Below are 27,076 nucleotides of genomic sequence, written 5' to 3'. Positions count from 1 at the left end.
CAGGTCTTGCCTCCAACACCCCTACTCCACTATAATATAAACATAATACATTTAATAGAACAATTCCCACAAAACCCTCTCCCCAACAGGTGTGTTCCCCAATCACAAACTCTCTCCCATTACACACACACCAGGCCCCTCTTACTCTACTCAAAAACACAGCTATATACAATTTGTACGGCAAAAGTCAAAAGAACAATGGTTTATTTTTCCTCCTCTTGCTCCTTTGTTTGATTATTTATTTATAAAGCGCTCCATACCAGGAGGTATCTGGGCGCATTACAACGCATTTTCATTTTCTTAGTTACATTGGATACAAGTCAGTAAACACAATGTTACATGATGAGACATAGAATAGATACATAAAGTTATTTACACAGATGCAAGAAGGTTCTGTTTACAATGTCCTAGGATCTGAGTATTAGGATTGTAGTAAGTCTTTGGACGTGAACCAATTTTTGTCATTTTTCCTAAAGTTGTAGAAGGATTAGTCTGCTCTTAAGGTTGTAGGTAGGTAGTTCCAGAGTTGGGCTGCCATAACAGGAAAGCTGCTGCTGCCTGCTTTTTTAGTTTGAATCTGGGGACTCTTAGACAGAAGGAATTAGAAGTTCTAGTAGGGTGTGTGGAGATATTGCTGATAAATGTTTCCATCAAATATTGAAGGGCTGAGTTGTTGAGACATTTATGGGTCATGGAGACTGTTTTAAGTTGTATTCTGTCCTTGATAGAGAGACAGTTTTTATTCCGCCTGACAACTGAGATGTGTTACCTTCTAGGGATGTCTAAGGCTGTTCTAAGTGCGTTGTTCTGAAGGATTTTGAGTTTACTAGTAATGTATTTGCTGGCACCTAGGTAAAGTGCATTACAATAATCAAGTTCTGAAAGTAAAGCCCTTGCCAAAGTGATGCAACTTTCTGAAGATAGAAATGGTTTACATGCGTGGATCAAATTGCAAGTGTAAACTGTCATTGATGCCATGGCATTGACTTGTTAATGCAAGCTTAAGGAGGAGTCTAGGTAGAAACCCAAAGTTTTTACCTCCTTAGCCACCTTGATGTCAATACTGTCAATGTTGAATGAGAGGTGGTGGTTGCTAAGTTTCTTCCGAATGGCCGGCACACCTAGAATCAGTAGCTCAGTCTTCTCATCATTCAGACATAGTGCCTCATTACACGGTGGGCGGTAAGGGTTTACCGGTATCTGTATTTTACTGGTAAACCCTTACCGCCTTACTACGAGGTCCCTTTGCGGGTTGGGGAATTTAATGTCTGCTTTTTACAGGCGGTAAAAACCAACCCGCAAAGGGACCAGGGAGCTAATTCCTCTCCACTACAGGACCGTCACTTGTATCTGTGTAGTACTGCCCTCCTCCTCTTTCTCAGGAATCTCCACTTTACTTTATCTCAATATACTACCACTGCTGTGATATCACACTCCCCTCTGTGGGAGCCCTCTTTTTTTTTACTACCATAAAAGCAAAATAAATCAAACACCACATGGTTTTTCTATATCGTACTCTTTTCCACTCACTCTCAATACTCACACCCTACTGTTGTTAGTCCTGCACATGTGCACTCACGTACTGGGTGTTCTTCCACTGTGCTCCAATGCTGACCCTCCCTGAAAAATCCAGCACAACTCGACACAGTGCCAACTCGCCAACTCACCAACCTGTGTCCTTTGCCTGCTTTAACTTTTGCTCTAAGTTCCAACATTTAATTGGTTTATTGTTCCTCACTTGAGGCCTGAGAACTAGCTGCACCCTTCCTTCCTGACCACACCCTGTCTTCCAAGGGCACTGGCCTTGTGTGTGCACCTTCTAAAAGGGACATGAATTAAGTGTATTTTACTGTGATGAAAAATCCATGTGCTTCTATGACCGTAAAACTTCTAAATAGCCCAGGAAGTTACTTCTATGATGGGGCCTATATTTATGTATGTGCAATCTAAATTCAAATGCATTTACTGGGCGGTAAAACAGAGTTATACTGTGCTTTGTAGGTACTACCTGTGACATTGCTAAAATAAAGCTTGTCCACTACTTGTGGTACCCTTTACACCTTTCTTTGCTTATACATGTGTGTCAAAACGAATGCACTACTGCACAATATGTGTCTACTGCATTATGTCACATTGGCTATACTCTCAATGTGCATTTGTACTATTTGTTGCTGCCCTACACTTCTTCATGGAATGCTCTCAGAAACATATCTTTCACCCTTGCTGTTCACATAGAGTAGGAAAGGTGTACATGTAACTAAGGCCCTGGCATTTGAATAGACCTATAGTCCATTCTATAGGGATTTCCTTAATTTGTACTTCCTCTCACGTTTGGAGTGTTGGAATTGCATCCCAGCATTAGGATGCCATTTATTGACAATGCCTGGCTTGTAATCACAAAGGATATGTTATATAGTAGCAGCACAATTGTATGTAATCATTCATGTAATTAAACAAATAACTAATGCATTGTGATTTTGTGTGCATTTGTTTGTGATTTTCCATCTTTACATATGGACTTTCCATGTTAGGTAATACATGTAGTCAGGTGTTAGACTCCCCAAGCACACATTCAGGTTTAGTATTACTGTGCCTACAAGTATTTAAATTTAAAAAAATGAAGTTGTAATATTTCTGTCTGCTAGTTATTAGCTGTTTGCTGCTGATAAAACACATTTTAATTTACCTTATACTGCTTCTTCCTCCAAATTATGTTTTCTTACAAGTACATTTCTCTAGTCTGGTAATCATTTTTATTTGCAAGCTAATATATCCTTGTCTGCTTTGATCAAGATATGCCGGAATACACCTTGACCAATGATTTTTGTCGTAAGCACTTTTTGATTGGATTGTTGCTGCGAGAGGTTGGTTTGGCGATGCAAGAAGACCAGGATGTTAGACACGTTGCTCTAGCTGTTCTGCGAAACATAATGGCAAAACATTCCTTTGACAACAGATATGCAGACAAGGTAAGATTTGTATTATTGATATTCTATATCATACCATATAGGCAAGTTGGACAATGTTGTGAAGCATTCAGTGTTCATCCTTTGTAATGTATGGCTGGTCAAGTTATACATATTTGGAACGAGAAATGCAACATTTGTCTCAAACCATTTAAAATTATATTATAACATTATTTAATGTTCATTTTATTTTAAGAGACGTGCAGTGTTAATATATCACCAAAAGAAGAAAAAAAAGATTGCCATTGCTAAGCATACTTTAATCAATTAGATAAAGCATAAAATAGTTTGTCAGTCTATAGATCTTTGATGTGCACATTAAAATATGGAGGTATACTGTACACCTTACATTTTAAGTAAGAGGTATTTGTGGACGTATCCATGCCTTTTATCCTAAATGATTTGGCTGTATAATTAAATAATATCTCAAGACGTTCAGCTAACTTAGATGAATAATTTGAACTGCTAGTTTTTATGATTTAGAAAAAAGTAATCCTTTGGCGACGTCATGCCGTTCTTCCATATGCCTGGGCTACCCATGCTCTCAGATCTTATGAATGATCATTTATTGAAAGCGAAAATCTATGCAAGTGTGTGTATAGGCATGTCTTGGCCCACATGTTATGTTATATTATGATAAAGGTTCTCATACTGCGCACTGTCACCACCTGTGTGGTCCCTTGGTACTCTGGCAGATCTGTAAGGCAACAAGTAGGTGAGGGGGTGTAAGTTAGTAGGACTGAGCAAGGAATCTGTGATGTGCTGTTGGCAGCTTCATTTCGCTTTACAGCATTCGCTGTGCGTAGGTGTGTTTTTCGGTTGGTAGCTGTCATGTGCAAATGTGCAAGGCTATGTGTGGTTTGTTTCATTGTTGTGGAGTGGTGAAGTACATGAGGTTTGTTGTGCTGTAGAGACGTGGTTGTGTGTAGGTCAGAGTTTGAACGTTGAATGTAGAAGGGAGAGTTTCTTGGTAGGGTTGGTTAGTGGCAGTACCCTATCCAACCCCCACTGTTTTGATTGACTTTGCCATGTTTTATATTCTGGTGTGCAAGACTTACCACTCTTATGTTGTGTGAAGCTAAGTGGGTCATCAATGGGCTATTCTGTGATGGTACCTTTCCACCCCCAACATTCAGACCAAATGCTACCCATATTGCTTCTCTCTTAGCTCAACCTGATGCACAGCAATCCCCAGCACCACATGTTCCTCCAGGCGGGGTGCACTCCCTGTGCCTTGCGGTCCAACATTTCTGAGATCGGGATGCCTCTCTCTCCACATTTATTCCTCTAAGGCTCTCTGTCTGTGATCCAATTAGGTTGGAACCATCTCTTTCCTCTATTTCCCGTGTGACCTTCTATGGGGAACAGTACACCTAAGTCTCCCTCCCATTTGCACGGGTCTCTTCTTCTCTGCACTCAACGCCGGTCTATCTTACTCCCCTGTCCTTCTTATGGGATGAACGGCTAAATGTGGGGTTCAACAGTAAATGCAGTGACACACAGATCTGAGACATGACAGCAAATGACAAAAAAGGCCTACATTTGCAGTAACTCAATATATGGAGAAATGTCCAACCTGGGACTCAACAGTGAATGCAGTGACACCACGATTTGAAGCAAAGTAGTGAGTGATAGGATGCCCAAATGTGAGGCACCACTGTGCCCCCATGCTCCCTGTCCCTCGTGGTCTATCAGTTCCAAGTTCGGAACATCTCTCGCCCCCCTTTTTTATCTAAGGCCCTATATCTGAGGCTCAATTAAGTCAGCCCCATTTCTCTCCCCTGTTTCCTGTTTGACCCTCTATGGGGACGGGTGCACCTGGGCCTCCTTCTTGATTGGGATCCATGCTTGTACTCCTAATGTAGGCTGCCATATCCCAATTACATTATTTGCTGTCTCAATCATATGGTTCTTGCAGAGATTTGTGATTTTTTCAATGCTTCTCATAAAATGCTCCCTTTTTGTGTCCAAGCTGAGTGGGTTTTTTCCTCATGTCCACCAACTTCCTGGTAATGAATTCACCAGCCATGTACAACTTAACATTTTGGCTTTTAAGGTTATAGGTGCTCTCATACAAATTGAGTTGTTGCAGGGTTTTTGGTAGTGGGAACAATTCCAAATTATTTGTGATAGTACGTGAAGGAGTTTGGTTGTTGTCTAGTTTTGTTGTGCAGTAACTGCAACATATTAGGGGTTCTCTTATTTTATATTTGTTTTCTGCTAAAAGGTAGAGAGCTAATTGAAACCATTTGGAATCTTCATTGTCTTCTATTTTGTATGCTATGTCTACATTTTTTGTGTTCCTTTTGTAAAACGTTCTGCGGCAACACACACACACATGGTTTGGTACTTCAGCCGATGCACTTTTACATTTTAGTATTTCTTTTTTGTATGTGTGTAATAGAAGGTTGCTATGTGCTGCATTGTTGGTAGTCTGTTCTAAAACTATTGCATTTTGTAAGTGGCTTTCACTTCCAAAATAGTTTCTCTGGATACGGTCAATTTCTTCTTGTAGGTATTTGGGTGCACCATGCAGAAGAGTGTTATTTAAATTGGCTAATTCTGAAGCTGGACTTTTAGCATAATATATTTTATACTAGATTTCTTACATTTGAATGATGTATTGATATTCTTTTGATATCATGGAAGGTACTTTTGCAAATAGGTCCAGAAATGCAGGCTAATGAATGTCCTTGCAGTCCTGTGTATTTGCGCACTGGACAGATATCCATATTTTGCAGCACTTTCATTTTCATTTTGTCTTTACCTTTTACATACTGATTAAGGAACTAACGTAAAGATTTGAAAGATTTGTTAGGAATGGCACACATTGATGTGCACGGCCATTTGTATACTGGACGGTCTGGTTCAGTCAAATCAAGAGGTAATTCTGAGTTTTCAGGGGATACTTTTCTAAGCACTGTTTCTTGTTCCATGATGGTATTATTGATTTTTCATACCCTTGTGTTTTTTTGATTTTGTTTGTATGCTTCTTCATTAAAATATGGTTCTGTGGTTGTCATGTGACTCCATTCACCCCCACAAATATGTAAGAAGTTATTTTTGTTCACATTAGTTTATTGATAAGTTTCTTTTGCAGTTTAGTACTTAGTTCTGTTAGTGATTTCATCCTATTTAACACTAATATGAACAGCTTCCTTTTGAGAAGGATTGCCCTGTCCACGAGAGCTTGTAGGATTAATTTTCTACGGTGGGTTTTAAGGGTTGAGGATGATTTTGGTCCTGTTTTGATTAGATTCTGAAGGACTCTGTGGCGAAACATTTTTGCTAAAATATTTTTTTTACTATAGGTTCTTGTTACTATATCAGGATTAATAGGAGAATTGTTAGCAATGCTGGTAGCTGATTTTTGGTGAATGGTTTTGTGTTTCATGCTACATTTTGATGAAGGAGGTAAAGTTTCAGTAGTGGAAGCTTCCTTTGTTTTCCAAAACGACTGTATTAGCTGTTTTGTTCCAACGTTCTCTACAAACTCTGCTACAGATGGATGCTTAGGTTGGACACTTTTATTTTTATTTGCTCTACTTCTGCTTTCCTTTCTACGGACTTGCTTTTTGGTAGGCATTCTTTGGGGTCTGTTGAAAAAAAGAAGGAATGGTTTGGTCTGTTGTACAATGTATGTGTGCTGTGTGCATGCAAGCATGCGTTTGATGGGGAAACTCTTTGTGGTCGTGTGTCAATGTGCATTGGCCTCTTACAATGATTTGGGAAGGCTATTTCTCTGTTTGCATACTACTACACTGTGCTTCAGATGAGAGTACTAAGTGGCCTAGTGGTGAGGAGAAGCACTAACAGTAAACGTAATGGCATAAAATTAAAACAGCTGTTTGTTTTCTAGTACTACCATTCTAAGGATTTTGTATGTTATTTGTGTTCCAAACACACAGGGATTTGTGAGACATTCTGCTTGTTATTCTTAATTTAATAAATGGGGATTTGTGGGTAGAAGGTTCAGAAATCAATGTGTGCTTTGGTGCACAAATTAAATAAATAACCCTCACAGTCCCTTTGAGTAATAGTTAGAATATAAAGGTAGTACTGTACTTACTTTTCTTTTGCGGAATGACCAGGTTTCTTCGGATATGTCGTTTGCAGTGTAGATGCTGTTGATTTTCAGGAGAGTAGTTTTCACTGCGATTGTAAAAAAAAAATATATTAACTTTGTGTGTTTAAAGCAGTGATGTTACTATACACGTTACTTTTGCATTTTTTATCGGAGTATTCTCCTTTCATATTTCAACACAGTGCATGTGCACATTTCATTTCACTATGTGCTACCTCTGTATGTTATTTGCAGTATCTTAGTTGCACGTGCTTCAGAAATGAGTAACATTTTTGGGTTATGAAAAGTAGATGGGAAATATTCCTCTACTTTCATATTATAAGTACGATTCCGAAAAATCGTGAGACCCTCAGCGGGAGATGTCACCACAGCAATCGGGAGCGTTTATTTTTCTCATATGATCGCATTGCAAGTAGCATTAACGTAGGTGGTACACGTTACAAAATTCAGACATTTTCTAATGGACAATAGAGTTTCGCGCTCAATAGGGATAGTTGTGACGTATGTACAGGTTATGCGGGAGACAATAAAAAGTAGTGCGGTTTGTCAATGAAAAATCGGATATCTTGCACATAAAGCGGGAGCGTCGGCATGTATTATCTATGCAGATTTATTGGCATTAATTTGTTTAAATTAAATCATAAGGATTGCACTTGTTCTCTACTTAAAATATGCATACCTGTACTTTATACTTATGCATGTGCGCATGTATGGAGATGTACATAGAAATCTGCAACACTTGCACAGTAGTTTTTGAAGTAGGTGCTTTGCAGTGATATGCAACTTCCCTTCAGAGTCATCAATAGTACATTTGAAGTGCGAAATGTTGATGACGGAGTTAGATTTAGCGATGTTGATTATGATTGGTGGATGGCTGTGTGACTGCTTAGTTCTGTCCAATGAGGGAATGGATTCACGACTGATGTGGAAAGGGTAGAAGGACTGGGTAAGAGTTACATGTCGCACGTAGACAACGCTTGTACACGGGTAGGGCGTGTCACATATGGGTTTCTACAGCAAATCCACCATGGAAAGGGGACTGTAGGCATCAGCCAATCAGATGTTCACATTGCTTTTTTGTGTCGAAAGACGGTGCGTATACTGAAGATGGCAGAGGTGCAGAGGGTCAGGGTTTTGGTGCTTGGAGATATTTTTGTCCATGGTTTACAGCACTATGCCGAGAGTAGGCATGTGGCACACCATATCGATGTGAGAGGAGCGGAGGTGTTGTGGAGTGCTGAGAGTGATCGCAATGTTGAGGCAATTGTGGAAGTTTGCCAGCACATGCATACGATGACCACTCCGCATGTAGTACTTTTGCACTACGGTGCTTGCCATTTGGGCTACATGACTTCTCGTACTTTGTTGAAAGATTTGCAACAGTTGGTTGAAGCTGTCATGAACATCTTTCCAAATACGTAAGTAATGTTTTCGGGTTTACTCCCTAGGGGAAAATGGGACAACAGTTCTGTTTTCTGTCCTGATCAAAATATTGGGAGGTGTATCATCCATCGCGGCATGCGTGCATTCATGTTACGAGCTGGTATGTTTTTCTGCAGCCACGATAACATTGTTCCCAGTAATGCAGATTATTTTGAAGCAGATGGTGTTGCGTTATCTTCTTTGGGAAATGCCACGTTATTTTGGAATGTAAGGCTTGCTTTAGAGAAGGCTCTATAATGGTTGTAGGAGTAAAGCAAGAAAAAATACATTAAAACAACACAAAATAAAAGGTGTCTGTAAGTCATCTGCCCAAAAACAAAAAAAACAGCTCTTTTCAGAGCCCACCTTAAAGGGGAAAAGGGGAATAATACTTAAATGTACAGTTGTCACGCTCTGATCCTGTATGTGTCCGCAGACATGGCGGTGGTATGCAGGCGGGGCATGTTAACATGGGAAATTCTGGGGTGGAGACACATGCAAATGAGAATGAGCAGAGCTACGGATTGGTCAGTAAAGTTCAGTGGGTGTGTTCTGAACAGAGAGATTTAATGACACCGCCTTCTCCCTGACAGCAGACCAGACAGCCATGGCTATGTGTGTGCGCAAATAGATTATCTGGATTTTGGGAGACTCCTGGACACATTGGTTGAAGGTGCATGCAGAAAGTTGCAGTCGATCTGCAGATCTTGGATTTCCTCATGTGGAAGTGCACTGGCATGGCGTGTGTGGAATGAGGTGGCTCGACTTGGTACCTCTCTGTGCTACTTTACAGAAAAAGCGTCATCCTGATATAATTATCATTCATTGTGGAGGAAACAGTTTAGGCCATGTCTCTGGAATTTCTATGCAATTTGCAATGAAGGAAGGACTTGCGGAGGTCATAGACATGTTTCCAAATTGCCAAATACTTTTTTCCCGTATTGCACATAGACAAATATGGCTGCGTTCCTCTGCATTTGGTCCACAAATGGAGAAAGCGCGGCCGCAATGTAAATAAGGCTATTTTTGCCTTTCTAAGAGATGTTGGCATGCACTCATTCCACAATGAAAACATTTTGTTTCGCAGCACTTTCATTTTTCGCAGAAATGGAGTCCATCTCACATATGCTGGCAATCAGAATTTTCTTCGCAATGTACAATCCGCATTGTATCCTTTTTTGGATTCACTGGAACCTATTTGACAATCCGTTTTTTCAAATGTACAATTTTTGACGCACACAAAACACCATCAAAAGGCTCTTTTCAGAGCCACCACTTACTCCCAGCGTACAGTCCATTGGTTTTGCTCCGCTTGCACCCTCCATTTTTGTGTGTCCTACGACTGTCTGCGGACTTTTTCAAAAATGCGCGGAGGCCTACAACGGTCACTTGATAGTTCTATTGTTTAACTAAGAAAGGGGGCTCTGAAAAGAGCCCTTTTTAAATTTTTTTTGTAGTTTTCCACTTCACTGCTTTTGGGCACATGACACACTAGGAGAGGAGGGCAAAGGAGGGTAAGGAAGGGACACCAACCACGGGGATAAGAAGGGACAGGTGGAGAAAGATATAGGGTGAGCTTTACTTGGGTAGGAGGCACTTCTTCTTGTGCTCCGTGACCGTAGCCTCAAAAGAACTTCAAAAACTCTGCCCCCTGCAGAGTACTGCATCGCAATACACACACAATATTATCACCTTCGAAAGGTAAGGGTCAACAGCATCGCAAATGGCTTGTGATGCAGCTAGAGGGATGCGCTCCCCCACAGGAGTGTCTCTTGTGGTGAGAGGATCGGACACGGAGGATGCTGTGGAGGAACTCAACCTACTACGTTCTTCACATGGCACCACCTTGCGAATGTCCGCACTGTGGAGCAAAGTTAGATGTTGCTTCATGGTTGTCATACCAAAGCTGTACGCACCAGGTCTCCTGCGGCTCAGCACCAACTGGCACTGGTTACACCTCAATAGGTCCGCGCGTGCTTTGGTACGTTCTGTCAGAGGATTCAATTCAACTCTACAGCTAAGTCAATGCCTAGTCTGGGATACTGAATGGAAACCCTTATTGATATATCTTTATGTCCAGTTCATGAGTTCTGGATGACTACCCCTATATAACACCCATCTCTTAGAATCCCCCTGACCCCACTGAGCCAAGAAGTAGTTCTGTTTTGCAAGTTTAAAAGGTTTATTTGAGAAATAAAACAAAATATAGATACCACGCTTTTATATTAAATTAATAATCGATATTGCCATTATAAATATAATGTTAATCAACAATGGGTAATCTTACACTAGCACACTTCTTTACAATCAATGAGGAGTTAGTATAGGATGGATAAAGTAGCAAAAATGCTTTTATGATTTCAAGGGAAAAGCAATGAGGAATAAAATGCAGTACAGAAATACTTGATATGATTTTACAAAAGATAAGATAATCACTTTTTCTCTGGCAATTCACCCCCCTCCCCTATGCAATGTAAGAAATGGAAGGAGATGAAAAGAGGAGCACACAGTTCTCAGGAATGCAATCAAATACAATACGAAATTCAGTTCCCCCCCAGCAAGCTTAGAGGAAACAGGTATGAGTTTTAAAACACAGGTCCAAGTGCTTCGAATGTGGTGGCAGTGAAGTGAGAAATATGCTGAAAATGCTCTTAATTCCCTTTAGGAGGTTCAGGGTGAGTGAGAGATACTTGGGATGAGCTCAGGCTCACTTTAGCAATGATTCAGGGATGGTGACTAAGAGACAAACACATTTTTAGCAAAGGAAAGCCAAAAGCTGCTATCTTTTTTACAGGTAAAGAAATCAGGCCAAATCGCAAATCGCGGCAAAATTCTGTGAATCACGGCAATAATGCGTGAATCACGATTACGGCAAAAGTATAAGCAAGTTGGTTCGCTGGAAAGCTTAGATTCTAAGCTTTCAGTTGAAAGTTAAATTTCGTTCCTAGCCCAAACGGTTCCAGAGATACGGACGATTACATAAAGGTAGTTTTTCGGAATTAAAGTAAACTCAAAATGACAGGTGACAGCTTGCAGCTTCAGAATTGACAGGTGACAGTTGTGCAGCTTTACAAATGACAGATGACACGATTTCTAGGAGGCTGTTCTACTTAGGTTAAAATAGTTTGGATTAGATTATTTTAAATAAGAGATTGGTTCTGCTAGGTACTCACAATGTAAATTTGAAATAGGCCTCGCCACGGATCTGGTCAGGTTTTGGACTGGACTCCGGTTCTGATCTCGGCACTTCACAGTGATCTGGGTCAGCTCTCTGGTTCTGCTCACAGCGGTCTGGGTCACTCTGGATCTCTGGTCTGGTTTCTGGGTCTCTCTGCTTTCTATGGGTACAGCACTGCTTCTGGATCTTTCTGGTGCATGGTTTGAGGCCAGAATCAATAGCTCAGCCCGGCAGTGAATAGTCTGCAAATGATTTTGAGGCCTGCTGACAAATACTTTTGCTTGCAGTGGGCCTTCTTGGTTCAAAGTTCTGTAGTCTCTGTTTAGCTTGGAAGTCTAAGTGTTGGATCTCTGGATGTGAAGTCGTCGGTCAGCATGCTCCGCAGCAAATGGAATTGAATGTCTATACCTGTCCCAGCAGTCTCTTTTTATGTGTTTTGAAAATGGGTGTGTGCCTGGGCCTAGCTAAGCCTGCCCCTCTCTACTTGTCATTGGCCCAATTCTCCCCTCTCCCATGATTGGGGGAAGGAAATGGATTGCCAGCATGATGAAGTCTGTTTATGGGTCAGAGGATCCTCCCCTGGTCAGTTTGCCCACAAATCTATATTTGATTCAAATACATCCTTCCCAGATATACAATTTGTTGAAATTACATGTACACATTATATATTCCTTATGGTCCATGCTTGTCCGCCTCTGATCTTCCTGGGGGCTTGCATTCAAAAATGACAACATTTTGCGCTTTTTAACTGGTTTTGCAATATTGGACATTTACCCAAAATTACACACATGTGCGCAAGGAGTATGGACATTAATTGATGAAGTGTCAGATTTTTAACATGCAGACATTTGGAGTGAGACCCTATTTTCCGCTAGCAACCCCCAGAATACACCACAGGGTCCTAACGCCTCTCAAAATGTTCACAGAAAAATCACAAAAATAATGATATTACTTATATAATTCTGACAAGTCCGCACTATGAGTTATCTATCTTTTTAAAATTATGCCCTGGTCAAAAAGGGGTGTTGCTTCCCACATCACAGGGTGGAATAACTGATTTATCCACTTCCCCCAAGCTCAGCTGCTAGCAGAGGCACTGCCCCTCCCTGTTTCCCCTAAGAGGAAGCCACTTTACGGCCCCCCAATATAACATTTGCCAGAGTCCAGGATAGGCCTTTGTTCAACTCCCTGTAGTCCCCAGCTGCTCCACCCCTAATCTAATCAGAGAGGTGACAACTCCTTTTGGCAAGGGGAGTGGCTGAGCAGGTTTCAACTCCTGTCGGGGGTAGTTGTCAGGCAGAATCCAGTTTCATTAAGCCAGATTTCAGCTAAATGTCAATCTTTGTTCCCAGTTTTCTACCTTCAAATCAAACTGACAATTTTTACATATACATTAAATAATTACTTCCTTCAAGTCATTTCAGAATATAGTTTTACATTGTATCCACCTCTTAGCAAGTCTTTCCTTGGTCTGGTTTTGTTTCATTTGTTCAGTTTTACACAAAAGTCTGGTGGTTTTAAAACGCCGGCTTTCTGATAGTGGTGAGTACTGGTAATGCAACCATTTTTGGGATTAAGAAAATGAATTCCCCACAGTTCTGAGTTGCTTTTTTGGCAATCATCATTGCTATTCCCAATGGTTTCAGGCTACTGTGTGTGTAGCCCACTGGTGGTTTTAGGCAGTGCCCTCCTGTGCTCACAACATAGGCAAAAATGGGTGGCAGCCTATTCTTCATGTTTTCCCTGTGCACTCTCTGGGGAGTTCTGGCCATCATGATGTTTTCCATGCCAGTACTGCACAGTTTTATGGTAGGGCTTGTATGCATGGGTAAAATCATCCCACAGTTCCCATAAATGGAAAGCAACCGCCACACCCACGACTCCCTGCGAGTGCTTGTAGTGCAGAGTTCCTCCACCTCATTCTCTTCTTCCTCTTCCTCCTCAAACACTACATCCTCACCTGTATATCCCTCTGCAGGCCCTTGGGGAGGTGGTGGCGGTGGAGGGTTTGGGGGTGGTGCTGAAGCTAATGAAGCAACAGTACCCATGGATGCCATAACGATTACTTTCCTATTGGTCACTACAGCAGTAGAGGCAACACAACTCGATGTGCTGTAGCCAGAGGCACAATGAAGATGCACTCGGGGGTGTGGCCATTTATAGGGGTGGAGGGGTGCGGCTCACGACCATCTTCATCACTCAAAAGCGTTCCAAAAACTTTGAACAATACGTGCACAGGTACAGCTATTGTATGGCAAATGTGAAATGATGATTTTATACTGTGAAATAAATTCCCTTTCTGTATATAACTTTGTTTGTAATGTTGCGGAAGCACACAAACTACGCAAATTAGTCCACACGCTCAGCGTGGGTGCGGTCACATGATAAAGTCCTGAAGACATCCCGAAGGAAATGATTGCCCGCTGGACAGCAAATACAGAGTTACTAACGTGCGAATGCGCTCAAATGTCCTACGGACAGTGTTCGGGTCCTGCAACTAATTAAAAGTGTGACACAAGTGAGAACGACAGCTAGGGACAGGCGCAATGTTCGCTGTACTTATGAGTGTACGGCGCATGTGCAGGCATTATCTCATGACTGTACAGACAGGTCCAGTGTCCTTAGGACTCCTCCATTTTCTTTGACTACAAACATGCCGGCCACCGCCTCTGTTCTACGGACATTTCCATCTTGGATGCGGACGATACGGGCAGGTATAGTGTCCTTAAGACACTCCCATTTTGCTCATTTACCGACATCACAGACACCTGGTGTGTTCTAAGAACATGTTTTATCTCGTTTATGAGCGGTATGGAAAGCTATAATGTCCTTAGGACGCCCCATTCTGTTTATTTACGCACAACTTGCACAGATGATGCATTCAAAGATCAGTTCCATCTTGGTTGCCATTGCTACGGGTAGGTGTATTGCCCTTAGAACATCCATTCTCTATTGCTTGCAGATAGCTTGAACAGGCGCTCTGTTCGTGGACATTTTATGTCTTTTTTAAAAATAAATCCCTCAAACTCTTCATGAACAACTAATATACAAAAACTTTCAAAATACACACACACACTTCAATCAACAGAAACACAGGGGAAGCAGATACTGACACGAATATAGGGGAATTAGGGTTCAATACAGGCTGGTTGTGAGGGGAAGATTTGTGCGGGGAAGAAGGGATGGATGTTTCATCAAAACGTCTATTTTCCTCTTGAAGGTTTGGGGACGGTTCACTAGGGAATGGAGAAGGGGGGCAGGTACAGGTGGGACAGTGATAACGTACTTTTCCTCTCACAAACTCCTCCACAAATTCCCTTCAACTTTTAAAATTATAATTTAATGTGTCCATTTTCAGCTCTATCTTTTTGAGCCTGTCTTCCTCTGTGTCGTTTGTTGGCCTTTCATCTTTTTTTTCCTCGTCTGTTAAAAAAAAAAGATACATAATATATAATACTGCCCATTATTTTGCTTATGCAGAGCAGTGTGTACCATTCTTATCGCTATCTTCAGACATTTCCCCAGGCAGAACATTCTCCTCCAACCACTCCAAAGTACTGTACATTTCGGTATCAAAACAACAGAAATACATAATTTTTTCTGCACCTTATACAAAAAAGTACACACACATATAAGAAAAATTAAGTTCACTTACTATTTTCTTGTAAATTGTCTTCGTTGTGCTGTGTGCGTCTACTGTCGCTTCTGGCTGCACAGTTTCTGTGAGGTAATTACGTTGGAGGCATATCTTATTTTGTTATGGTATAATCCATTTCATTCTGTTATGTTATGTTATGTTATTTTGCACTTATATAGCGCCTTATATACCATTGGTATGGTTTGAAGGCGCTGGTAGGTTGAACGCCCTTGGGAACCGAAGTTCAGGTCAGTAGAGAGAGTGGGGAGGGTCAAACGGTGCGTGTGCGCACCGGGTATGTGTGCAGCTGGTGCGGTATTCGTGAAATAGCTGCTTCTTAGCGGTAGGTGTGGTGGTTGATATCAGGGGTATGTGTTTGTTCTGGCAGGATTTATCCAGACCGACTGTGGCTGCGTTAGGCCTGAGGAGAATGCCTGGCTGGGGTGTGTGTAACCAGCAGTGTTTACTTAGAGTGATGGGGAGTGAGCGAGAAGTGTTGGTATGAGAACAGTTATACCGAATGGTGTCATAGTATCTCTGTGTTCTATTTGGGTGGTGATGTAGAGGAGAGAGTAAGCGTGGGGTGTGATATGGTGGGTTACATGCTCTTCCAAACGTTCCCTGCATTCCAGACCATACTGGAACCAGCCAAACTTCTAAATACACATAGGCTGTTGGGTACACTTCTACATGCAATTTTTCTCAGAGAGGCTATTGGGCACAACTTCTAAATGTCACTTTCTCAGAGAGGCTATTGGGCACAACTTCTACATGCAGCTTTCTCAGAGAGGCTATTGGGCACAACTTCTAAATACACAAAGGCTATTGGGTATACCTCTTAATGCAACTTTTCTCAGAGCGGCTATTGGGTACACTTCTAAATACATAGAGGCTATTGGGCGCAACCTCTAAATACACATAGGCTATTGGGTACACTTCTAAGTCCAACTTTTCTCAGAGAGGCTATTGGGCACAGCTTCTAAATGCAACTTTCCTCAGAGAGGCTATTGGGCACAACTTCTAAATGCAACTTTCTCAGAGAGGCCATTGGGCACAACTACATTCTACATGGTAATTAAATGCATGGGTAATGTGTGAGACATGTAGGTTCAATTGGTTAGTTATTAGTACTTACAATGTGTTTCTGTGTTCTTTTTTAAACTTGTGCATTTCTCATATGGCACAATAGTACAATTTCAGATACCCCCTGACTGTTTGGGTAGTGTTGATCTCGTCCGTGCCCGTCCGCAGAGAGGCGCTCAGTCCGTGCCTTTCAAATATCATTAGCAAGGGGTTTGGTATGTTCTATGTTACATGTATGTAAAGTAAGGGAATTATAGTAAATATCGTCCAAATTCACATGATGAAAGTGGACATTCAGTAAAAAAAACTTTGTTAATGGGATGTTATGAGTAAGTTGCCCTACTAAAAAACTATGAAATTCACTAAAAAAAACTTTGTTAAAGGGACGTTATGGTTAAGTTGCCCTACTAAAAACCTGTGAAATTCACTAATTTTTTTTTTATAAATGTGACATTATGGTTGAAAGTAAAACCGAAACCCCCTGAAATTCGCCAGTTATGGAAAGCTAAGCAACCATAACTGCCCGCACCACTGTGCACTGCTAACACTAACACCCAGGACATCAAAGATTACATCACAAATGTCATTGATGACATCACTGATGACATCGCATGTGTAGCCCCTATGTTTTTGTTCACTGCCACATCTAGGCCAGGTAGGTTTATTTACTGACAGTCAGAAACTTAACTTTCAAAAGGTATTACATTTATAGATATTGCTATTCTCACATGTTCTTACAACGCTTTCCATAGAATTTAATCACATCTTATGATGTACATATATAGGGGAAGAAGCAAGCCTGAAACACAGGAATCATTTTTGTGTGTGAATACAATCATGTAGATTATACACAGTTGCTAATGATACTGCCTCTTGTATGCTTACTTTACACTCCAAGCCCCATCTTTGTATGCATTGTAGTCTATTTATGTATTGTGTGTATTACTAGAAATATATAGTAAGTGCTGCATTATTAGCAACTTAGTGCATGTTTCACAGACCACACAAGAGTAATATAGAAGCATTCACCTTTTTATTATACAACTTCGGAAAGTACAAACATAGCACCTCTGTGGTGTACGCTGCAGCCAATACCTACATTTCTATATGAGTAGATTCCTGTACTAGAAAGAGCACTGCAATGGAATTTTCTTTAGAACACTACATTGTGTGATGAAGTATGTACTTTATTACACATGTCCCGATAATCCCCGATACTTTTTTGCTACAATTACATTCACAACCCCTCGTCTGAAAAGTAAATGCACATGTGATGTCATCAGGGATGTCATCAATGACATTTGTATAAAACAAATCCCTCTATAATAATTACAGACTGATCCTAAATAGCCTGAAACACTGAATAAACCTATATACAATACTGCTCCAGTGCAGAGAATACCTCATTTCAAACATGGTAACACTCACGAAAAATTACACAAGACCCCAAAATGTACATTCAATTGTTTAAAAAATACTGTCTCCCCCAAAAAGAAAAGAACCCAAAACACAATTGAAAATAAGATTACAATTAATAAAGAAACCTCACGAGATAGTAAATACAGAATGTCCCTAAATATGCATGCATCATACATACAAGTTTTCAATTTCAGCAAAACATGTAATGATTTAATGATTTCCTCCAGCCGTAGTTAATACCATGTACTACTCTTAGAATTATGCTAAAACGAGGAGACAGAGAAGGAGATTCCTACAAAAACATTTAGTTTGTCAATGTTCTTGAATTCATCATCATATCAATTTCCTGCAAATGTATACAGTTTTTCATCAATGTTCAGAACCCTGTGAATTTGTATTTCAAAGTCAATAATCATCTTTGATTCTGACTGTCATAGCTTAAGAGTCCTATTGCTTCCTCTCGAATGGCTCGGTACATGTATAGCCCAAAAACTGAAAAACCATCTAGCCTTCCCTCATGACATTCAAAGAAATTATTTTCTGCAGGGTACGAAACATCACAATTTTTGATGGCTCCGACATGTTGTAAAATTCTTGTTTTCAACTTGCAGATGGTGCTACCCATGTACCATTTCTTGCATGGACAGCATAGAACATACACCACAAATTCTGTTTTGCATGTTATTTTGTGCTGGATATTAAAATTAGTATTTACCACTGGATTTTTAAACTTCATACAGGGCGTGGCATACTGACACACTGTGCATTTATGGCATTTGATAAATTCCTCACATGACCCCCCAAACCAATTGTTAGCAGATATCTTGCTTGGTGGCAATAAAGTAGACACAAGCTTGTCCTTGACAGATTTAGACTTCCTAAAAGTGACAATAGGCTGTTGGGATAATACCGGTCCTAGTTCAATATCTGTTTTTACCACATGCCAATATTTATTCGTAATCTGTCAAATTTTCGATGATTCTGAACCATATGTTAAAATAAGTCATGTTTCGGTCTCCTTCCCGTTAGTGTTACTTTGTGTTTTATTGAGCAATGCATCCCTATCCAAGGCTCTTGCCCTTTCAATGCTCAGCTTGGGATACCACTGCACAAGAAATGTTCTAGCAGTACTGGCACTTTCGGCATCATAATTCATCAAGTTGGAACAATTACGCCACAATCAAATAAATTTTCTATAAGGGATTCTTTCTATACATGCCATGGGATGACTACTACTACCCTGTAGTGGGACATTGCTGCCTGTAGGTTTGTGGTGTACCGAGGTGCTGAATCCCTGCAGAGCTATGCAGACTTCTAAATCAAGAAATACAATTTTGGAATCACTGTGCATTTCTATTAGGTGTAGGTTCAATTCATTGCTGTTGAGGATTTGCACAAAATTCAACCAATCCTTTTCCTCCCCTTTCCAAATGATGCAAAGGTCATCAATGAACCTCAGTCAACACTCCACTTTCTCAGTGTATTTCTCATGTTCTGTACACCAGACTATATTTCTTTCCCAACACCCCATCCCAAGATTGGCGTACGACGTGGCAAAGATAGCTCCCATCGCTGTCTGACTCACCTGATTAAAAAAAAACATTAAACAAAAAAGCATTATGTGTCAAACAAAATGTAAGCATGTCTAACATCATTTCTGAATGACTAAGATAATTCAGGGATCTGGCGCTCAAAAAAAATTGGCAAGATGATATACCAAACTCATGACTGATAGAAGTATACAGCGGGACTACATCTAGGGTAGCCAAAATCATGCCTGTTTCCCATGGGATCTCATTGAAATGCTTTGAAAAATCTGTAGTATCGCGCAGAAAAGCTGGAAGTGTGGAGACAAAAGGTTAATGGTTTCATATACAAATGGGGCTAGATTTCCCAACATGGACCCACTCAAAGTCACTGTCGGGCAGCCTGGAGCATGCTTAAGTGACTTGTGTACCTTAGGTAGGAAGTAAATAGTGGGGATCACAGGCATTTGAAGAAAAAGATACTTGGAAGTATCTTCATGCAAAATGCCCGATCTGTTCGCTTTTGCAGTAAGGCAGACAGTTAATTATAAAAACCTCAAAATGTATTGACCAACAATTTAGAGTAGCAAGACCGATCCCTTAATTTTCTATTTGCCTCACAAACATAGAATGATTTCGCAGCACAATATTTGAACATTTGTCACACAGCGTGATCACTATATCAGTAATTTGTGTAAGTTCAGAGTTATTTGCTGCTGGAGGGTCAAATTCCTAGCAGGGACAAAGTCAAAATGCCTTAATTTCTTCAGATCACGTATTACTAAATCCGGAAATGCCTCAAGACAGCCTGACATGGGAGCATTGAATCTTGATTGAGGATTCATGCTTGTCTTTCTAGTCCAATCAACATGTATACCAAAACATGATAAATCACCACTTTCAGAGTCACACGGCATATCAGCTAATTCTCCCATGTCCATGGCAATATCTGACATACCGACGCCCGATATTGCCAAATTAGTTCTCCCAGTGCACCTCAAAGCTTGTGGTTCCTTCTGTGGATTAGTCAGAAAATGTTATGTCAATTTTAACTTGCGCATATATTGGTCGAAATCCAGACGTGTCTGTGCATAGTTAAATCCACTTGTTGGACTGAAATGTAGTCCCAATTTTAAAACTTCGAACTGCCCATTAGTCAAAACATGATCAGACAAGTTATTTTTTTGAGTAGAGGTTGTATCTTCTAATCTTCTAGCATTTGCCCCATGTGCCATAGCATCTTAATATCGTTTGGCTGGTTTGGTCTGATGCGCTTGCCCCAGCCCCCCTCCTTGTCCTGATTGTTTTTTCCCACGTCCTTTTCCTTTTCCACGGCCTCTTCCCCTGATCGATATCTTTCCTTCTTCGTAAAGAAGCCTCATCTCCTGTACAAAATTCAGGCGTTTAACTGAGGGTTCTGTATCACTCGTCCCAGCATCTGATTCTGCCGATGAGGAAGATGGTATTTCAATCGAGGGGTTATTCATATTGGGTTCCTCTACAAGCTGCTATCTTAAAACATCTTATTTTTTGCTAATGTATATACCCTGCCAGCCTCATAATCTTGCCCATCTCACCAAAATGTCCACTTTTTGTGTTGTTTTATATCTTCTTCGTAAGCAATTACATTTAAATTAATGCTGGAACGCAGTTTTTTACCTCCTTCCGTATTCTGTATGTTTGACAATTTATTTTTCACATCTTCCATTTTCTGCAAGATGATCACACGGTCTGATTTAGCATATTTCACCCACATTGTCAAAAACCTGGCTGAACAGTCATTGGTGGCTTTGCCCCATTCTTGGACCATAGCTGGGTTTTGATCCTCAAAAGACAGGGTCACCAAAATTCATAATCCCTGCGGTATCTGCCCCACATACAGATAGTTTTGCAGTGAGCACTCGTCGCACCATTTTGAAATTTCTTATCTTTGTAATTCCTCCAATTGCGTAATTAGAGTACATTGACTCCATATTGTTCTCTTCTCTTAGCATCTTTAAATAGAATAGGCTAGCAGAAGTCTTTTTCTGAGTAGCCAAGGATGTGAACCCTAACTCACTGCAAATAGCGTTCAGTAGGACAGAGGCAGCTTAATCTAATCCTGAGCACCATCATGTCGCTTCTAACACTTTTACCCAAGCTGTCTCTTGATCAGTAAAAACCTTGAAGCCATACAAGACAATAAGCGCGATACTAGTCTTGAACATATGTGTCAAACCTTCCACCAGAGAAAATCCACCTTTGGAGTATATAAAATGATTAACTTTTTTCAGAATCGTATTACTAACTACTTTACCTAAAAGGCCAGGGTTGATGTTATCAAATGTTTTTTACCCAAATATAGATGGCTATCAACCACCTCTGGAGGTATATTGTTAAACTTCAAAACAAACGTATTTTCTTTCTTTTCCGATGCTTGAATGATCATAATTTTGGTTATGATTTATATATGTACTTGTGCTACAATGAGACTGTCCATGGTAGGAATTCACAGTGCTTGATACATTTGCTCATGTCTGCTTGAAACCAGTAAACACTCTGAAATTGTGCCTTAGATAATAAGTGGATCTGTGTAACCCCATACATGGATCATGGGAGTGATGGAGCATTTGATGTACTGACGGTTTCCAACCTATGGTTCATTATATTGAGGGTTCTATGGATGCTAAAGGGCTTAAAAGACATCGTAGAGTTGTATGCATTTATTTCTGCTCCACCTCCAAGCAAGCAATTTAGGAGGCAGAGCCTCTGCCCAATTTAGGAATAGGTCAGTGGTGATACTGTGTCTGGCATAAACAAGCTGGTGTTGGACATACCTTAGCTACTTCCACCGGCCAGCATGCTGCACAGATCACTCAAATGAACACTCACTGTGTTGCTCAGATCAGTGAAGGTAGATGGAAGTTAATGCTACTATAGGCAGAGCTGCTATCATCTCCACCTCCTAAGCGGGTGATGCTGGTGTGTGGTGTGTGTTTAATTGAAGGGGGCAGGAACCTTCTTCCACCAACTTCTTTTAGGCCTAATTAGCCAATTAGAAAGGACATGTGATTTTTGATTGATTGCCTGAATTAGTAGTTCTACTTAATATTTAATACAAAAACTCAAATGTTCAATTAGCATGCTGAAGTATTAAAGCACTTCTATTTTTGGTGCTCCCTAAAATTGGAGCCTCTTTTTGTAGGTCATGAAAGTATATCAGCGATCCCAATCTCTAAAAAAAAGCAGCCACAAACAGGTGCTGTTGCAGGGGAAATAACTCAAGAGTTTCATGTAAGCTACAATGGCCTTATGCACCACCACCACTAAATGTGTTTGAACATAGATAGCCAAGCCACCATCATTTAAAGTCTCTACCTGGCAGTGGCTGCCTAATCTTTAAAGCAACTAAGAAAATGTCAAACAGGCCAGAAGGCAAGCTTTGTGCCCCAACCAGCCATAGCAGCCAGCCACAGCAACAGGAAAATACTTAATTTTGATTGTGTGAGACCATTTTGATACTTGTGGCAGACAGCAGGGTAGACCCCTACAAGAAACGAGCAGGGTCTATGCTTCCTGCTCAGACCAATGCCTGACAAATACCTCCCCTTCCATGACAGGCCCTGCCCTCCTCGGACAAAAGCCCCGGCAGGCCACTGAATACATCACTTGACCATGTTACTATAAGGTTTGAGGCACTATCAGCCTGCAAGCCAACTTAGTAAGGTAAGTGAAATGGGTGATTTAAGCCCTCGAATCTCAAGCAGCCCTTCCTATAGGCCTAAAGGTAGTTCATGAGGCTCCAGACTGCTCATTTGCCTTATTTGCCAAGTTTCAGATGCATGATTATGTTCCTCAAGGGATAGGATGTATCTATTCAGGACAATGATAGAAACACAGAGAGTGAGAGAGGGGAGTGACAGGTGGCATTGTAAGCTAGAGAAATGGGACCGGTCAGCAAATGGACACTGGTGAGAGTGCAGGATTGTTAGTTGTTTTGCCTTCTAAGGCTTACCGCTTCCTTCATCCGACTAACCAACTCACCACTAAGCTCTCCTAGTACCTTACACTACACACAAACAAACCCCTTACAGATGGCTTGCACAGGCTCAGCCATTAGTACATCAGCACTAATGTGAACCATGAATAATCTCTAACTATTCAGCCCTATCAGACTCTCCTTTATTGGTAGACTGACCAGATCCAAAGCACTGTACACCCATCATAGCTTAAGTTCTCCCCTATGGATAACAAACTCCCAGGTTTCTCTGTCAAACCCTTAGAAAGCAGATTGGCACACAGTAGCTGGGTACATCCAACCTGCACCCATGAAGACCACAGGTTTCACATATGCCTCTCGCACTGCCCCATTATTGACTACCCACCACCCTCTTGTTTCTTCAGAGCCACATGCAGCAAGGCCACCAACAGATGTAGATGTCCGCTGTTAGGGAGAATTCTCTCTTCAGGCTGAATTTTCTAACCTAGTGAGTCCCCCAGCAGCTTTGCTGGATTTCTGGAGTTTGTTTTTTTCTCCTGCCAAGAGTGAGACTCTTTTTCTCCCACTCTTGGACATGATTTATGGTGTTCCTTTGACTGTTTATGTATTTTATGGGCTATGGGGTCCTTTACCCCATAGGGTCTCATGTGTTTTTTCTATGTGTGTTACACAGCACCCTCCGTGCAGTGACACAGGGGTGTCATAGTGACACCCCACCATAGACTCCATACGCTGGGACTGACTACTGTCTCCCAGGGCATGTAAAGTCACCATTGGCTTTACTAGTCCCAAATTATTAACTGAAACCGGTACAAACCATCATATTGTGGACGTACTGGTCGGGGCTATTCGATTGCCCCGGGGTCTGTTAGTCGAGGGGGCACGTCTCCGTCCCCCCTGATCGAGTTTTGGCTGGTGGCAGTGGATACTACTTTTTATATTCGACCGCAAATATATCCCTATGAGATTTTCCCATTGTTCGAGGCTCCCCACTTTAATTGTTTAATTCTCATAGCCTCGAACATACCGCCAGTTTATTTATTTAATATTAATTCACCGGTTGGTAGTTTTTGCCAGTGCTCGATTCTAAAATGGCGTTTGTGTTCTCTTCTGTGACTCCAACCCAAGTCGAGCCCTTTGTTCTTCTTTTTGGCGGGCTTCTCCACAGAAGCCTCCAAAAGTGGTGCCACTCGGTCTGGGTACCACAGGGAGTGTGGGAGGGGGTTTAGGCACCCTGGACTGAGTTACCTTGGTAACTCAAGTCGCACTCTTGTGTGATTGGCCCAAGTGGTGAGCCGGCCGGCTCACCACTTAGATGTTTGATTGACAGCTAGGCTGAGTGAATGGGGGTGTGCTGCATAAAAGCAGGGCTTTGGGGACTGGAACTTCAGAAGTCGCCACAGGACCTGAGAATCCGACGAGGGAGAAGCTGAGCCGACCTACCACGATGACACCACCAGTGGAGCTCTGCGGAACCGACTCACCACTTCCTAACGACAGAGAAGATCTCCCGGCTGGAGAGGCTTCTTCCCCTGACTGGTGGGCACAACCAGTTTACCTTCTTTTCTTTGCATCCCAGGACGTCTTGTGGTCGAATTGCCCGTGCCAAGCACCCCGGCAACTGGATAGCCCCTTACCACTGGACCGCGGGTTACCTGAGAACTCCGCGGCTGGTTTCTTCCCTGGCAGTGCAACAGACTCCTGTCTTCCTCCCCGATGAGATCCACTCTTCCCCCGGACGAAGCACCGACTTGCATCCGCTGCCAGGAACAACTGCCCCCGCTGGAGTATTCTCACCACTTTAAGGTACCGAGTCCGCCAGGCCTCCCTTTCTAAAGCTTGCTACAAGGTAATAATAACCCCTTAACCTTCTGGACTGGGCTGGCCGCCTTGACCATCTAACTGGTCCCTTTCTTTGGTCCAACTCTTTTCGAACCTTTTCAAGACTCTTGTGCACTGCAACCGTGTGACCTTGAACACATTTCGTTCTGATCCTCTTAAAGTGGATCCGGCCTTCTGAACTCTAACTTCACAGTTTTTCTTTGCCTTCCTCTCTTGTTGTGTTATTGTGAAAGTGTTGGGATCTGTTTCCAATTATACTCTGCTTTTCTCTCCCTTCTTAAAACGAATTATTAGAGTGCCATCTACGTTAAGTGCTCACCGCTGTCTGAAAATAAGTGGGGCTTTACTTAAGACTTGTCTAATATTCTTCTAAGGGAGTGTATATCTTTTAGTGACTGTGTTTTTGACTGCTTACTATTAGTGCCTGTGTGTTTTTCTCTAGATGTGGTTTTTGAATAAATAATTATATCTCTTTTACACCAAGCTCTGGTCAGTGTTTACTTGTTCTACTGTGTTCTTTTGACCTATTGTGAATACTCTGTATACTGCCTAACTATCCTTGAGGGAAGTCTGACTGCTCAGCCACAGCTACCAAGTGAATCTGTGTGGTACAGACTGCTACCAAGTGGGTTTACTGCCAAACACCTGTAGTCTTAAATCTTTTGCAGTGGTCCCAGAGGGAACTGCACAGGTTTCTGCCTAACAGCCGCTATACAAGACCCCTTAAATTACACATGCCTTGCCTTCTATTGGCACTGCTCCCCAACATGGTCTTCAGGCTATCCTCCACTAGTCTGCCTTCCTATGACATTCAGCCCTTCGTGGGTTTCAGCTTTCCTGTGCATTACTATTGCTGGCCCTTCCCATCTACATAGTTCCTGCATTTTCTTGACACAGCAGCTAGGCATGATCTACAGTTTACGCTCACGTCTTCTGACTTCTTGTGTCAGATAGCTCTTTAATCAGGGCGATCCTGTCTGCACATTTCCTTTCTACTCTGGAGACTCCAGCACAACTTGGTCTCCATCTTTGCCCTCACCTCCCTCCACCTTCTTATGACATGCAGGCCCTCCATGGGTGCCAGCTTTCCATTGCCATGATTATTTTTGGCCCATCCCTCCTGTCTGTATATGTCCTGCTGCCCATTGTAGTCTCCAGATTTACCCTCATCTCTTCTGCCTTCTTGTGAAATGCAGGACCTCCTTTGGTGACCTGGCCTGACTATTAACGGGCCATTCTGACTGCATAAGTGCATTTAGATAGCTCTGAGAGTGTCTTAGTATTGTATGTTTATACAAATACATGTAATCATGTTTGGAGATATATTGTGACAGCTCTGAACGTGTCTCAGTACTGTATGGGAATATTGATACATGATGTAAGTGTGAAAGAGGTGTATTATGAGAGACCCGAGGATACCTCAGTTTGGGAATGATATGTTATGCTGCAAGTGTGGGTAGTAATGCACTGTGAAAGAGTCAGGGGTATCCCAGCACTGTATTTGCACTCTTCTTCTTTCCCTGGATGCTATACCATATTCCAATATAATGCTGCACCCTATAGAAACAGATGGGTCCCACGAAAAACGGGGTCCAGCTGTCAGTCGGTCTCTACCATTTCAATACACTATGCACCCCTGATCTATCCACTCTTCGAATTTCATTGCCTCTATGCTAGACAGCGTTGCTTTTCTGAACATTTCTAAACAGTTACCTACCTTACAAATCCTTTCTATCATCTTTTCAGACTGCACTCTGTTTCGTGGCTGTAATAAATGGGAGGACACCCTACGCAATATAAGATAATATAACAAGGGGGAAAAGGTTGCTGTCTCATCTGGAGTTTTATCCCTTGCAAGGAGGATTGAATTTGCCAACCCAGCTGTTTTTTACCACGTCACCCATTTGAACCAATAGATATCATTAAAACATAAAAAACAT

The 27,076-nt window shown here is 41.6% G+C and overlaps 1 protein-coding gene across 5 annotated transcripts in view; it reads left to right on the top strand.

The window, feature by feature from the left end:
- The window catches only part of DOCK10 (dedicator of cytokinesis 10), a 2,208,289-nt gene that overhangs the window by 1,464,861 nt on the left and 716,352 nt on the right, over positions 1–27,076 (top strand). For all 5 annotated transcript variants that reach the window (XM_069618176.1, XM_069618179.1, XM_069618177.1 and 2 more), the window contains exon 32: positions 2,794–2,969. In XM_069618176.1, coding sequence (XP_069474277.1) covers positions 2,794–2,969 — 176 coding nt within the window. The remainder of the gene's footprint in view (positions 1–2,793; positions 2,970–27,076) is intronic.

Source organism: Ambystoma mexicanum, chromosome 10 (assembly GCF_040938575.1).
Source record: "Ambystoma mexicanum isolate Mex_15411 chromosome 10, UKY_AmexF1_1, whole genome shotgun sequence".
In the NCBI taxonomy this organism is placed as follows: Eukaryota; Metazoa; Chordata; class Amphibia; order Caudata; family Ambystomatidae; genus Ambystoma; species Ambystoma mexicanum.
The sequence above is the reverse complement of the archived record's forward strand: the minus strand, read 5'-3'. Positions and strand labels throughout refer to the sequence as shown.